Below are 16,295 nucleotides of genomic sequence, written 5' to 3' on the forward strand. Positions count from 1 at the left end.
CATGTGTAATCATTTATTCAGACTTTTTCAGCTCTCAGTGACAGTAAACGGGATCAGACTCATCCCTGAAAACTAAAGACTAAACTCCACTTCTACTCTCCCATAATGCATCTCTGCCCACCCGCTCACAGTGACAGTCAGTGGATCCAAACGAGGAGCTGCTGGAGGTGGTGCTGATGTCAGGGCAGTGATTTGCTCTCTGATGTCACATCCTGTTTGCTTCTTCCTCATCCTTCCTCTCCTCCTCCTCCTCCTCCTGCAGCTGTTAATCCACCACGGTCTTCTGGGCCTCGTACATCTTCCCTATGGAGACCTGCAGAGTCAAAGAGGTACAGCGTGAGGACTTTAAACTAACCGAATCTCAGCTTTTATTCAAGGAAGAACAACGACATGAAGCTTCAGTATCCTGCTGCCTCCTCTGCAACAGGAGCCGAGCTGAAGGAGCAGCAGGAGGAGCAGCCCAGCTGTTCCACATGTTCCTCACAATGCCCTCTGCTGACTGCGCTCAGCTAGAACATGGACCCCTCCCTCATTTACCTAATCCTCCATTCATCTCCTCACGTCTGAGACCACCAACCAGAGACACGAGGACAGGAGGCAAGGAGGAGACACGAGGAGAGGAGGTGAGGAGGAGACATGAGGAGAGGGGGCAAGAAGGAGACATGAGGAGAGGAGGTGAGGAGGAGACACGAGGAGAGGGGGCAAGAAGGAGACACGAGGAGAGGGGGCAAGAAGGAGACACGAGGAGAGGGGGCAAGAAGGAGACACGAGGAGAGGAGGCGAGGAGGAGACACGAGGAGAGGGGGCAAGAAGGAGACACGAGGAGAGGAGGAGAGGAGGAGACACGAGGAGAGGAGGGGAGGAGGAGACAACGAGGAGAGGAGGTGAGCAGGAGACACGAGGAGAGGAGGTGAGGAGGAGACATGAGGAGAGGGGGCAAGAAGGAGACACGAGGAGAGGAGGTGAGGAGGAGACACGAGGAGAGGAGGTGAGGAGGAGACACGAGGAGAGGGGGCGAGAAGGAGACACGAGGAGAGGAGGCAAGAAGGAGACACGAGGAGAGGAGGTGAGGAGGAGACACGAGGAGAGGAGGTGAGGAGGAGACACGAGGAGAGGGGGCAAGAAGGAGACACGAGGAGAGGGGGCAAGAAGGAGACACGAGGAGAGGGGGCAAGAAGGAGACACGAGGAGAGGGGGGCAAGGAGGAAACAGGAGGCGAGGAAGACACAGGAGGTGAGGAGTGGAGGAGGAGACAGGAGGTGAGGAGTGGAGGAGGAGACAGGAGGAGAGGAGGCGAGGAGGAAACAGGAGGTGAGGAGTGGAGGAGACATGAGGAGAGGAGGTGAGGAGGAGACACGAGGAGAGGGGGCAAGAAGGAGACACGAGGAGAGGAGGTGAGGAGGAGACATTGAGGAGAGGAGGCGAGGAGGAGACACGAGGAGAGGGGGCGAGGAGGAGGAGACATGAGGAGAGAGGAGACACGAGGAGAGGGGGCAAGAATGAGACACGAGGAGAGGGGGCGAGGAGGAGACACGAGGAGAGGGGGCGAGGAGGAGACACGAGGAGAGGGGGCAAGAAGGAGACACGAGGAGAGGAGGTGAGGAGGAGACACGAGGAGGAGGAGGCGAGGAGGGAGACATGAGGAGAGGAGGCGAGGAGGAGACACGAGGAGAGGAGGCGAGGAGGAGACACGAGGAGAGGGGGCAAGAAGGAGACACGAGGAGAGGAGGAGACATGAGGAGAGGAGGCGAGGAGGAGACACGAGGAGAGGAGTAGAGGAGGACACAGGAGGAGAGGGGGCGAGGAGGAAACAGGAGGTGAGGAGAGGAGGAGACATGAGGAGAGGAGGCGAGAAGGAGACACAAGGAGAGGAGTAGAGGAGGACACAGGAGGAGAGGGGGTGAGGAGGAAACAGGAGGTGAGGAGAGGAGGAGACATGAGGAGAGGAGGCGAGGAGGAGACACGAGGAGAGGAGGCGAGGAGGAGACACGAGGAGAGGGGGCGAGGAGGAGACACGAGGAGAGGAGTAGAGGAGGACACAGGAGGAGAGGGGGCGAGGAGGAGAGGAGTGGAGGAGGAGACAGGAGGAGAGGAGTGGAGGAGGAGACATGAGGAGAGGAGGCGAGGAGGAGACACGAGGAGAGGAGGCGAGGAGGAGACGCGAGGAGAGGGGGCAAGAAGGAGACACGAGGAGAGGAGGAGACATGAGGAGAGGAGGCGAGGAGGAGACACGAGGAGAGGAGTAGAGGAGGACACAGGAGGAGAGGGGGCGAGGAGGAAACAGGAGGTGAGGAGTGGAGGAGACATGAGGAGGAGGAGGCGAGGAGGAGACACGAGGAGAGGAGTAGAGGAGGACACAGGAGGAGAGGGGGCGAGGAGGGAAACAGGAGGTGAGGAGAGGAGGAGACATGAGGAGAGGAGGCGAGGAGGAGACACGAGGAGAGGAGGCGAGGAGGAGACACGAGGAGAGGGGGCGAGGAGGAGACACGAGGAGAGAGTAGAGGAGGACACAGGAGGAGAGGGGGCGAGGAGGAGAGGAGTGGAGGAGGAGGACAGGAGGAGAGGAGTGGAGGAGGACACAGGAGGAGAGGAGTGGAGGAGGAGACAGGAGGAGAGGAGTGGAGGAGGAGACAGGAGGAGAGGAGTGGAGGACGACACAGGAGGAGAGGAGTGGAGGAGAACACACGAGGAGAGGAGTGGAGGAGGAGACAGGAGGAGAGGAGTGGAGGAGGACACAGGAGGAGAGGAGTGGAGGAGGACACAGGAGGAGAGGAGTGGAGGAGGACACAGGAGGAGAGGAGTGGAGGAGGAGACAGGAGGAGAGGAGTGGAGGACGACACAGGAGGAGAGGAGTGGAGGACGACACAGGAGGAGAGGAGTGGAGGAGGAGACAGGAGGAGAGGAGTGGAGGTGAAATGAGGCGTCCTGAAAAAGCACGAGTCCTCCTCTATCTGTGGTTTGGACGATCCAGCTGTGGCCCCACCTCTTTCATACCTGAAGCTACAAAACGGTCACACCTGTGCATCGGGGTGCCTCCTGCTGCCTCCTGACTGCAGGAACTGAGACCTCCTTCAACACGGAGCTCTGAGACTGGTTTCAGGAGACGAGGAGGCACAAATCATGAGCCGGGGCCGCTGCAGTTTTACACATTCGCAGGACTGACCGAAGGGTGTACAAATCTGCACTGAATGAGACGCACCCACACAGAGGGATGGAAACGTGTGTGTGTGTGTGTGTGTGTGGTGTCAGCAGTGAGGTTCAGGAAGTCTCTGTTCCCACCTCAGGTACACCGCTCACTGCTCAGACTCACACTGACACACCAATCACTGCGAGCCTGTGGACTTTGTCCTGAGGGGTGTGTGTGTGTGTGTGTGTGTGTGTGTGTGTGTGTGTGTGTGTGTGTGTGTGTGTGTGTGTGTGTTTCATGTCCACAGAGCCTCATTGCTGTGTTATGTCAACAGTGCTGAGCTGAACTCTGTTGTCAAATAGAGGAGCCAATTATGGTCGAGTGTGGACAGCTGGACTGTACATACAACCCGTGTGTGTGTGTGTGTGTGTGTGTGCGTGTGGCTGCGTTATCGGTCGTGTTGGGTCGGTCCGCCGTGTTTCAGCACAGAAAGACAAAATCAATCGTGAACTGTGATATACACACACACACACACTCTCTCGCCCGTCTGAACACTCCGTTCACTCGTCTCAGTACACGACGGGTGGTTTCAGTGAGGACGGCGTGCTCACAGATTACAGGACATCCTAAATCACCCTGACAGTCACAGACCTCCATGAATCCATTTGGTCTGTAGTTTGAATCCCTTCAGAGAGCTGGAGCTGTTGGTCAGAGCAGCTCAGAAGCTCCTCTGAGGCTTTGAGCTGTAACACACACACACACACACACACACACGTGTGTGAAGCAGCCTCCACAATCCACAAACGACCTGTTTGGGATTGGTTTGGTTTTAAAGTGGACAACAACGGGAAGCTCAGGGATCACCGTTATCTTCCTCCCTCCCTCTACAGTAGCTATTCCCAAAGTCAGGAATGCTGTGGCCCAGAAATCAGAAAATGCCCCCCCCTTCCAATCTGAGATACAGAGAAGTGATGGATACAATAAACAGAACAACACAGGGTAGAAGTTGCTAATACTACGCAGTCATGTGTAAAGTGCTAACATGTGACCACTCTGGGACACGAGCTTCAATCCCAGAGCAGAAAAACCAGGTCAGAGTAACAATGTCAGAAACGACCCACCTCCTGTTACCAGTCTGAAGTCCCTCTTTATTTATTTATTTATTTATATATATATATATATTTGTAATTGATTAATCGAAATTAATCGCATTTTAATCACATTTAAATATTTAAAATGAGAAATATTAATTTAAATTTGGTTGATGAATGAATCAATATACATAAGCTTACGTTTTAAAATGTTGTTTATTTTCCCACCAGTCTACTACACAGACCAATGAAGGGTGGAAGTGCTCCTGTGATAAGCAAACTCCTGAAATTAAAGTTAAGCATCATAACTGGATAGTTTTATTCAACATTAATGTCTCACTTGTTATAGTTGGAAATTAATCATTCTCTCAGCTGTATTCCTTGATGTTGAAATGTGTTATGCTTGTTTTAACAGCTTATTTTGAATTAAAGACTTCAAATTAAACCACAACAAGGAGAAAAAGTTCGTTCTCCGTTTAACAGCTGCTTTTACACAGCTGTGCTTCACACTCACAGCGACATGAGCTACGCAGAGGTGAGGGCAGGCGATGCTGATATGAAGGCTAGCTGCTCACTTCCGGCCTTTGCGGTCTTTGTGGGCTGCGAAGGATGGCCGGGTCCTTCGAACGATGCGGCCCCTGATTTTTGACATTGTGTGTCGATATAATCTGTATGCCGGGAACTCGTGCACTGAGAAACGTTCCACGGTGGAAAGTGCGATTAAAATGCGTTAAAATCTTTAATTTGTTATTTTCCCCGTAATTAATTAATCGAAATTAACGTGTAAAAGTCCATGAACTAGTCGACTTGTCGAGTAGTCGATTCTAGGAAATCTCGTGAGTTTTTAAATTTCACGTTGACTAGTCGCAGTCACGTGACTGCTGGCGACAAAATGGATTTCAAACAGACGGAAGGCGAGGACGAGGAAACAGCTAGAAAATCATCAGTGTGGAAGTATTTTACTAAAGATGACTCTTCTGGTTCAACTACCGTTACATGCCAAATCTGCAAAGCTGTGCTGAAGTACAACAAAAGTACGACCGTGATGCACAGTCACTTGAAAGGATTTTGAGCAACGTTTTGGGCCACATTACCAGAGTGACAGGAGATCAGCAGCACACGTCTCCACTGCTTCAGAAGAGGTCCGTGATTTTTTTTTTTAACCACAGATTCCCACCATGGCGAACCCGCTGGAGTGGTGGGCCAGCAATCAGGACAGATTTCCCTGTTTGCAAAACTCAGCAGAAGGTATTTAGCTGTTCCGGTGTTGTGGAAAATTCTGTTTCCCCATGAAAATCTGTTCCCCCCGTGTAACTTTGGCAAATAAAGAGCAAATGTTTTCATATTCACAGGAGTTGTTGTTCTTGATGAGAGGAATAAACACTGTAAAAGACTTTTACCAAGAAATCGATCAGAAGCGCCGTGAAGACTGTCGGATCCGCCTCCCTGCCTGCGCTCTCTGACACAGGGGGAACAGAATTTCATCTGTGAATATGGGTAATAAAGCCTGTAAGTTACTGCACAGCATCGTGTCTCAAGTTCGTATGACGTCATAGCGACTATTCGCTGTCGACTCGACTTTCATCATGTTGACTTCAACCTTAAAAAATCTTAAGTCGTGCAACCCCTAATAAATATATAAATATATATATATACATACACACACATATATGGTTTAATTATCTTATTTTTGAAGCTTGATTTTCTGTCAGTGAAGCCCTCTGAACCTGCATGAAAGCTGCTGTTGATCGATTGATCGATCAGGGAGCTCATTATGTAGAGCAGGCGGCGCTGTGCTGACGTGTTCCTGAGGAGCAGCATGAACTGGACTGAGAACATCGTACTGAGTCTGACAGCAGCTTCAGGTTTGATGGTCTGTGTGTGACGTTTCATACTGCAGGTTCTCGCAGGAGAAACTGTGTGGTTATATCACCATGGCACCACCAGGGGGCACAATCAGTCCACAGATAACCGTCCACTGCACCTCCGTCTGTTCCTCCTCCTCCTCCTCTCTAATACACCACAAATAAAAACCACTCTCTTTCACTCTCTCTCCATCAGAGGAGGCCCTCGCTCGCCCGGTCAGAGTGTGTGAGGTCCTGATTGGCTGAAGTGTGGTGTAGGAGGGAGGGAGGGTGAGGTGAGGCGGGGGGCTCTCTGGACCAATCAGCTGCAAGGAGGCTTGGCTCTCATGTAAATTGTTGCGGCTGTGGCTCCTAACAAAGGGATGGCCTCGCTGGCTCTCCATCTTCACCCGGTTCATCTCTCCTCACATTTGTTCCTCTTTCTGTCTTCATCTCTTTATTCGAGCCGCCGTCACTTCATGAATAATAGAAGAAGAGGAGCTCTAAATAAACACCATTAAACCCACCAATACTTCACTGGGATTATTCAGTTAAGACACATAAGTAACTCAACTAGGGCCAAAGAGCAGGTGTGATGAAGGCAGTGCATGCTGGGATATTCAGTCTACAGAGTTAACCGGGGTTGGGGTTAGTTTAACTCCTGCTGCTGATCAATGGGATGTATGTCAGAATCTGTGGAGGAAAAGTGCATCACGGATCAGGACACATTGATATAATAATCATAGTCCTGATTACCTTTTTATTAGGAACACCAAAGTAAAAACTGGGCCTCACTTTGCTCTCAGGCTTTGATTAGATTAGAAATACTAATCAATCAAACAAATTATTTTGATGTCATTGAAGAAGAACTGCTGTTAGCTGCTGGGCTACATGCTACGATGTGATGTGCTGCTAACTGTTCCTCAGCGTCTCAGTATGTGTTAAAGGAGCAAACTGGAGAGGAACTCTGCTAAATCTGAACCCCCTGAAACCCCCACTCTAACCTGACACACACCTCCCAAAAACTACACATCACATCAGTGCAGCCACTGAGACCTTTAGTCCATCATTTCCTCCAGTGCACGTCCAGCTACTTCTTCTGCTGCCATTTTTCAATCAGCTCAAACAGAGACACTCCACCACCAGCTAGTGTTTGGGTGGTGAAGCTGCAGAGCAACGCAGGTATGCTACACACAGGTAGAAATGCTGCAGCAGCGTGAGCCACTTATGTAGACTGCACACATTTTAGTGCAACTTAAAACATGATTCACCCTGTGACAGCTGGGATAGGCTCCAGCCCCCCACGACCCTGAACTGGATAAGCAGAAGAAAAGGGATGGACAGAGGGACGGATGGATAGATGGGTGGATGGATGGATGGATGGACAGACGGATGGACAGATGGATGGATGATAGATAGATGGATGGATGGATGGATGGATGGACAGACAGACAGACAGACAGACAGATGGATGGATGGATGGACAGACAGACGGATGGATGGATGGATGGACAGACAGACAGACAGATGGATGGATGGACAGACAGACGGATGGATGGATGGATGGACAGACAGACGGATGGATGGATGGATGGATGGATGGACAGACAGACAGACAGACAGATGGATGGATGGACAGACAGACGGATGGATGGATGGATGGACAGACAGACGGACAGATGGATGGATGGATGGACTGTTTAGTTACTGGGGGATATGCACGACACGTTTAAATGTTGCTGATCTTGCTCGATGGCTGCAGAAACAGTCAGTTACTCTGAGATGTTACAGCACCACCCACTGCGACCCCGACAGATGGCGGTAACCCTGCTCTCTGTGACAGGAAGCTGTAGATAACCCCAGCTTCAACTATGGGACTGACCTCAGGGTTTCCCACTATGATAAGCTCCTCTCTTCCCCCCCACCCCCAGCCGGGTCGCAGCAGATGGCTGCCCCTACCTGAGCCCGGTTCTGTTGGAGGTCTCTTCCTGTTATGGGGGGGGGGGGGGGGGGGGGGGGGGGGTCATCTGATTGTTGGGGTTCTGTCTCTGATACTGTAGGTCTTTGTCTCACTGTGAGAGGACTGGATCCAAATAAAACTGAAATCAAGTTTTCATTATCATTCATTTAGAGAGACATAAGGATTCTGGAAAACATATGCCGCTACACTTGGCATGCCGAAGTCTCCCGAGAGCGCTCTCCTACATAAAGACAATCACAGTGATGAGTGTTATAATGGGAAGCTAAACTTAGCCTTCCTCATATACCTTCAAATCCATCGGCTCAGCTTCAATCCCGCTCACACAGAACAAGTGGGAGCAGTATGGAAACCATGAGCACGCACTCCTCTCTCCCTGCTGAGTCGTGACTGGCTGACCTTCAGTCCCACTCCCACCAGGCAGGAGGTGTAAGATTAACATCACACTGCTGCGCTCACTCCAGCTCGCATGGCAGACTGAGGAGGACTATCTACTATGAGAAATATCACAGCTGCTCCTCTGACAGCGTTGCTGCAATCCAGACGTGCTCTAAACTTCATCGTCGAGTCAAATGGAACTACATCCATATTCGTAACAGCCTATGAAAGGTGCAGTTAACCAGCAAAGCTGCACACAGGGACAAATGTGCAGCAAAGCTCCCTCTCATTATTATTCAACAGAGTTTGGAAAAACACTCAGAGAATGGCAAATATCTCACATACAAATTTTCCTGAAAAATATCTGAAGATTTTCTGCTGAAAGAATGAGCTGCACTCTAACATGAACATATGTTTGGCATGTATGGTGCTCATTTTTAAAGAGCTGACTGAGAGTCCACCTGAATAAAGATCCCATCTCTTGGAAAAGAGATTTTAATCCCAATGATACTTTTAACTGGATAAATAAAGGATAATAACAGTAATAAATAACAATCAGTGAAGGTCCTGTTATAAATCTGCTGGGCTGTCAAAATGAGATAAGACTGTAAACTACAAACTTATCCTAAAACCAGCCAACAAGCCTTCAGGGCTCGGACCAAACCGAGAAGTCTTCAGCGCTTAAACAAAGCAGAGAACTCTTTAACGCCTAAATCTAGTCAACTAGCCTTCAGTGCCTAATTCTAACAACTAGGTAAGAAGTCTGAGTGGGATGGAAACAGTCTCCTGGCTGACAAACCCATGACTTCTGCCACCCATCTAACGTCCTCATGTGGACTTCAGGTCCATGGGGCCGTTAACAGGACACTGGTGAGATGCGGGCACATCTCACAAAACATCCTTATGGATGAGAACAGCTTCCTGCTTTGAATCATGCAGTCTGAACCTGGTACGAGTTTCAGTCTGCTGGTTACAAAACTAAAGAAACTACTTTCAGCTGCTCCCTTATGAATGAATGAATGAATGAATGAAGTTTTATTGCCATGTGGGTGAACAAGTTCACACATTGGAAATTGCAGTTACAGAACACCATCCAAAGGGGGATATGTGTCCTTGGGTCATGCAGCCGTTTCTTGCGGCGCTAGGTCACGAGAGGTCACTGTAGCGGGTAGATGCATACGTTTGATTTGGCTGAGTTTTACGCTGGATGCCTATATGCCCTGATGCAACCCCAAAGCTGGATTTGTGTCTCTGCCTGGAACTGAACTAGCAACTTTTTGTTTGCCCAGCAAACAACATTAAGTTGGTCGCAAAACAGGAAAAAAATTGAGGGGAAAAACAGTTGATTAATGAAGGTGAAAGCCAGTAAACATCTAACAACTTGCAGTAAATCCCACATTCATGAGCATTAATCCTTTATATCCACTGAAAACGTTTTCCATTTTGGAGGCTGTAGTTTGGGGTGATATTAAACAGCAGACAGATGGTGTGTTAGGTACAACCAATAAGTCCTTTATTAGGACCCAAACTCAGTGAAAACAGAGCAGAGTCTTCCCAAAACTCAACTTCTTAACCAAGCCTGATTTCTGATAGGAGTTCCTGTCAGGAGAGAAAAGTATGTGTGGCCTTTTTCGCCCTTAAAGACGCAGGTTAAAATCCTAGCATGGCACATAGGCTGGTCATGTTTGCATTAACGACCGCAAAAATAATTTTGGATGTTGTACTATTCTGTATCCTGATGGTGGGCGGATGGTGGAACTGTGGAAATAGCTACTAATCTCGGTGAAAATCCTCCACAGTGGTGTGCCGTTAAAAAAGAAATGCTGCCCTGAACAGCAGGAGACAGTAAAAATCGAAGTTAAAGAGCCGCTGAAAGTGGGAGGAAAGAGATGAAGCAACGGAGGGAAACCTGGAGGTGGCCAACAGAGCAGCTCAGACAAAGAAAATGAGGATTTCTCCTGTGAGAGAGAGAAAAGAGGGGAAGAAAGATGAGAAGAGAGAGGGGCTCGGACGACACGACTGAAATTCAGGCAGGAGAGAGAGAGATGGAGAGTGAGGACAGCCGGAGGATGAGAGGTGTTCAGGTAGATAATAAACTGAGCATAAGGAGCGCTCCACACTGTTTCAGACTTTCCATTTGTCAGGAGATGAGAGCAGAGCAGCAGGCAGCAAAAATGCATCTAACTCTCTGACGACCGGCTCCGCGGATAAATATTTAGCCCTCAAAGTCACGCGGCAGGAGGAAGGAAAACTGAGCCAGGACCAAAACAACTACTCTCACCTGTTAAGGTTGGTACAGCCATCACTTAAACTCCCTCATTAACCGAACCAAGGAGAAGCACGAGTTTCCTGAGGGTGGAAGAGGTTATTTTTAGTGCTTCAAGGATTCAGTTATTATTAGCCTGGGAAATTCACCGATGCAGGCACAATGCTGACAAAAACTCCAGTCGGCCTTGTACTCCTCCTCCAGGGTTTGACTACATGACACTAAGTAATGTCTGGACCCCAAACTCCCAGTGCTCTTTGACCTTTTCACCTGACCGTTGTGTGAAACAGAATAGTCTTTATTATCGTTATTCCAGTACAATGAAATTTAGACCAAAGCTCCTTCATATCATAGACTTTATTTAGAACATGGACACAGTGCAGCGCCGCTGATTCACTTTCAAGCCTCAACATTTTGGGCCTCCATCTTGCTAAATCCTTTAGAACCAGGAGTGACCACATTTGGGTACAGTGCTAAGTTATCAGCTAACAGCATGATTCGTAAGTTCCACCTATGAACTTTATGGGGACAACGCACAGACACTGATACCTGCTAATTAGTGTTAAACAGCAGGATAACATGAGAAACGGTATCCATCGGTCCGGGTCTGGCAGCAGATGCCCAGACCTCCCTCTCTCCAGCCACCTCCCCCAGGCACACCAAGGGACAAAGGATGTTCCTGGTTCTGCTGGAGGTTTCTTCCTGTTAAAGGGAGTTTTTCCTTCCCACTGTCACCAAGTGCTGCTCATAGGGGGTCGTTTAGACTGTTGGGTTTTCTCTGTATTATTGGAGGGTCTTTACCCACAATACAAAGCTCCTTGAGGCGACTGTTTTGGTGCTGTATAAATAAAACTGAACTGAATTGGCCAGTGTCTCACTTACCTAAACTGGAGCACCAACTTCTTGGTGAGTTATAAATAACTTTACCCCCCATTGTTATGAAAGGGAAAATTAGCCCAAATGTGTAAAACATTTCTGCTGTAAATTTGGACGTGTGAACATGGAGGTCTGCAGGGACTCGCTTTGTGTCACTTCGATTTTTAGCATTGGAGGCTGCAGCTTGGTCTCTCGTGTTTATGAAGATTCTTCATCCAGGGTCATGTGACTGCTGTGCACACCCTCAGTGCTTTACGTAACCACAGATTGATGAAGACCATCACATTTCCATCCCGACGGACGGGCAGACAGAGCCGAGACAACGTTGGTTCACCGAGTTCATTCTCTCCTACTTTCAAATGTCAGATGATGTAAAGAAATATAAGCACTTCACCCACTAATTATACGTACAGATACTCAAACACGCACACACAAATATCTACATGTCAGGCAAGCTTTTTCTGGCCGCACAGTTGCCACAGAAACAGAGGCGGTTGGGTTCATTACTGTATGAAATCTTTTGCATGAGATGATGTAAACTTCAGGTGCATCATCTGAGGAGAGGTGAAGCCACTCCACCATTTCCAGACAACACGCTGAAGACGAAGCATTTGGATCAGAGAAACGTAGACTGAAAGAAACAGCAACCCGAGACAATTAACTAAAGAGTCTTCATCAAGGAGAAACTTTTCAAGAAGTACAAACTTTCATCTGCTTTCATTTCTGTCTCTCTGTGTCTCAGCAGCTCTCTCTCTCTGGGCCCTTTCAGGAGCTTTATCACTTTACACCAACTCCATCGCCTGAAGCTCCAAACCAAAACAGACAGTTACTCTGTTCAGCACTTTAAAACCTGCAATTTCTCCAGGGTACTGAGCTCTGCTGCACCTGTGCCTGAGTACATTTTAGGGCCTTGACACAGGTACTGTATCCCCCCCCCCCCCCATCCAGATCACTGAGTTCAGGTGTTCCAGTCACTTCCACAGGTGTATAAACCAGCACCTCGGCATGCAGACTGCTGCTACAAACATCAGTGAAAGAATGGGTCGCTCTCAGGAGCTCAGTGAGTTCCAGCGTGGTACCGTGATAGGATGATACCTGTGCAACAAGTCCAGTCACTGCTAAATATTCCACAGTCAGCTGTTAATGGGATTATAACTAAGTGGAAGCAATTGGGAACGATTCAGCCACGAGGTCATAGGCCACGTAAAATCACAGAGTGGGGTCAGAGGATGCTGAGGGTCATAGTGCACAGAGGTCACCAACCTTCATGTGGCCTTCGATCCTCTGATTCTGCAGGGCTGGGAATTTGTTCTGGTTTGCTCCCTGCAGCTGTTCCCTCTGTGCAGCACGTCTCCTGAACCAGTCGGGACGAGTAACAAAACTCAAACGTGTGGAACAGCAGAAGGCGAAGAGCTCGTCCCTCGAAGCAGATCGTCGTCTGAATTTGGAAATACTTCAGATTTAGGGCAACCGAGAAGAAACCGCACACAAAGACTGCTGCAGAGCTGTGTCAACATCACAAAGCAACACAACCGACTTATTCAATCACCTGAAAAACACACCACAAACTGCAGCATAATTCATGCACCAAGACTAAGAAAACAGGGAAACGGTTGCTAACTCGCATCAGTGTACACATGCTGCTCACAGTCAAATCACAACACAAGACGGTGAGTAACAAGTGTTTCAGGAAAAAGTGAGTTCCCTGGAATAAAGACCTGCTATCCCCACACTCAAGATTTTCCAAAGTGGGAAAACCTGCACTGCATGAACAGAGCGTGACCTCACAGCTGTACGAGTGCTCTGCTACGACATTTAGACATCCACCCTGCAGGGATCCTGGGTGGAGTAACGGACATTTTATATTGTATTAATTTAGATTTTTGATTTTAGGTGAAGAAGCAAAGATGTGAAGGTGTGAGAGCAGCAGCCGGTTTATGTGAGGCCATCAAAGAATAACTGGGATCTCAATGCTGATCAAACTAATCGTGATAATCTTCATTAAGATCAGAAATGCAGGACAGTAAGCTTTCACTCGATGTCTGCCTGTTGCTCTGATCCTTCTTTTCCCCTGAAAATTGGGAAATTTGTGAAACTGCACCTGAAATCGGTCCTTCCCCTTACAGCTCATAATTGTCCTGTGTGGTTTTTTTTTGTGTGACACTGTTATATTATAACTTTGAGACGAGGGACTCGTTATGGCTCACTCCTGCAGCCCATTAAATACTTGGAGTTTCCCTCATCCGAGGCGACAGTGAAGAGCACGCAGCATAAAAGTAGTAGGACACTTCCACACTGCTGCTACAGAACGGACCACACCATGCCACATCTCCACAGCGATGCATCCACCACTCATACACGTGACATCTCCACCTGCCTGATGGCCCTTTCTGCTACAGCTCAGCCTGGAACAGGTGGAGGCCGCCACCTGATGCTCCTCACTGCACGGCGAAGTCCTGCCACGAAGACTCGCTCAAGTTTTCACCGTCTCCATCTTGTTCGAAACCTGATGATCCTGATGACCTGAGGATCGAGGGGTGGAGCTAGAAACACTGCACACTCATTGGCTGATGATGTGAGACTGACAATAAGAACACATCAAATGAAAACCATCTTTTACTCAATAAGACGTTAAACCTCCAACTGAGACCAGACTAAGGCTTCCTCTTACAGCCAGCGGTGTCGCCCCCTGCTGGAAATTTAAATGAATCCCCTTCAGACCGGGAAGCTGCGTCCATGTTTGAAATGAGCAGCAACTTAATGATAAACAAAAGCCTTTTTATCTTCTGCACCACGTCTCTGATCACTGCAGGCGAGGGATTCAGCGTCTTGCTCAAGGACACTTCAGCATGGCGGGGTAGCGTTTCGAAGGTCGGCGTCTGAATCTAAAACAACCCGCAGCTTTGTTTCGTGCCCGTCCAGCCAATCACCTTCCTCCATTCTGATTCTTCTCTTTAACCCCCTCATCTGCCCCATTTGTCCCTCCCTGCCTCCCTTAATTTATCTTCTGTTTACCTGCTGAGTGTTTGTGTGTGTGTGTGTGTGTGTGTGTGTGTGTGTGTGTGTGTGCAGCCTGCACTGTCAGCTCCTCTCATTTGGTTTCTTTCCCCTCTGTCTGGGCCTTTTCTTCCCCCTCCTGCAGCCGTCAGCCGCTGGTCTGTGTGCGTGATGCGAGCAGCGGCGTGTTGTCGGCATATCTGAGCATCCCGGTGAAATGTCCTGTGTGTGTTTTCCAAAGTGCTTCGTCTCCTCATTAAGCATTCATGAGCATTTAGGAGCACTACAGGCCCGCTTGAAAGGAGATGTCTTTCCCTGCATCTCCATCCTTCGCTCCTCTTGGCATTTACAGTGCGGTCGCCCCCCCCTCTCCTCTTTTTTATAAAGTCAGGAATAAAAGAACCAAATAAAGGCTGTCAGTGATGCAGGAATGAATCATTTTCTCACCCAAACACTCTGTGGAGGTGGGGTCCAGCTACAGCGAGATAAAAGGATCCAATTTAAAGCTGCAACAACTCCTTTTCTGTCTCCGGGGGGGGGGGGGGGGGGGGGGGGGGGTGGGGGGGGGTGCGCAAATGTGCAGCATATCCTTGATATCACCTGTTAATGATGTGATATGTCACACATAATCACCTATTGCATCATATGTGCATGTTTTGTTTATCACTGCAGACATTGTGTGTGTACTGAACCAGGCCAGCATCACTGTTCAGCCCACCAGGGTCATAATAAACTTAATGTTGCTGTGGATGGCCGAGAGTCCTGAAAGTCGACCCTTCCACCTCCACGTTTTTATTCTCAGACTCACCCACAGTAGCTTTGCATGATTCCCACTTCAAAGCAATCCTTTCTCTTACGCTGGGCTCGGAAGCCGATGTGAGCAGAAGCTGTGGCAGTTCTGAGCTTCTAAAGTGGAATCTTTATTTTCCTACAGTAATCAGGATGCACACTGACAGGAGGAATCCAAGGAACCCCAACACACACACACACACACCACACACACACACACACACACACACACACAACACACACAACACACACGCACACGCACACACACAATGCTTGTCTATAGTACTGCAATGAGAGCCCCCCCTGCTCTTCCTGTTGACAGCTCCAAAACAGACCAATACGACGTCTTCGCTTATACACTCCTCTTACTGTTAGTGTGTGTGACCTTGGAAATCCCCTTTACTTTAGGCTCCTCCACCAACTTTAATACGCTCGCTCGACTCATCTCACTAATTGGCCATAATGATCCAAAAGCCCCGCCCACTTGGCACGCTTGCAACCTATTAGCAGTCACCACTCAAGAGCTGCCATGGACAAATGATGGTGCAGATAGAGGATGAATTAAATGTGATTAAGCAACGACATTAAGGCCCCGCCTACAGGGACACACACACACACACCCACACACACACACACACACACACACACACACACACACACACACACACACACACACACACAGGATTTTCCAGTTTGCCTTCATCTTCGTCTTGCTCCCTAATTAGTGTGTGTGCTCAGACTGAAAAAATATCAGGTTAAGAGATGGCAGCATTTCAAAGAAACTCTTTACTGTGTGTGTGTGTGTGTGTGTGCGCATGTGTGTGCTGTGATCTCCCGTTTCAGTCCGTCACATCCAAATGACAGAGAGGAGGAAAAGATGAAAGTAAGAGGAGGATGAGGATGAGGAGAGCGAGGAGGAAGAGGAAGATAGTTATAAATGCCGTTTCGC

The 16,295-nt window shown here is 48.9% G+C and overlaps 1 protein-coding gene across 1 annotated transcript in view; it reads right to left on the bottom strand.

Annotated features, from left to right (window-relative positions):
* Positions 1-16,295, bottom strand: part of lyrm4b (LYR motif containing 4) — a 77,586-nt gene continuing 61,291 nt past the window's right edge. The window contains exon 3 of the mRNA XM_030755989.1: positions 1-313. Within this exon, the coding sequence (XP_030611849.1) occupies positions 266-313 (48 nt within the window). The 3' untranslated portion in view covers positions 1-265. The remainder of the gene's footprint in view (positions 314-16,295) is intronic.

The sequence above is a fragment of the Archocentrus centrarchus genome, chromosome 20 (assembly GCF_007364275.1).
Source record: "Archocentrus centrarchus isolate MPI-CPG fArcCen1 chromosome 20, fArcCen1, whole genome shotgun sequence".
Classification (NCBI taxonomy): Eukaryota; Metazoa; Chordata; class Actinopteri; order Cichliformes; family Cichlidae; genus Archocentrus; species Archocentrus centrarchus.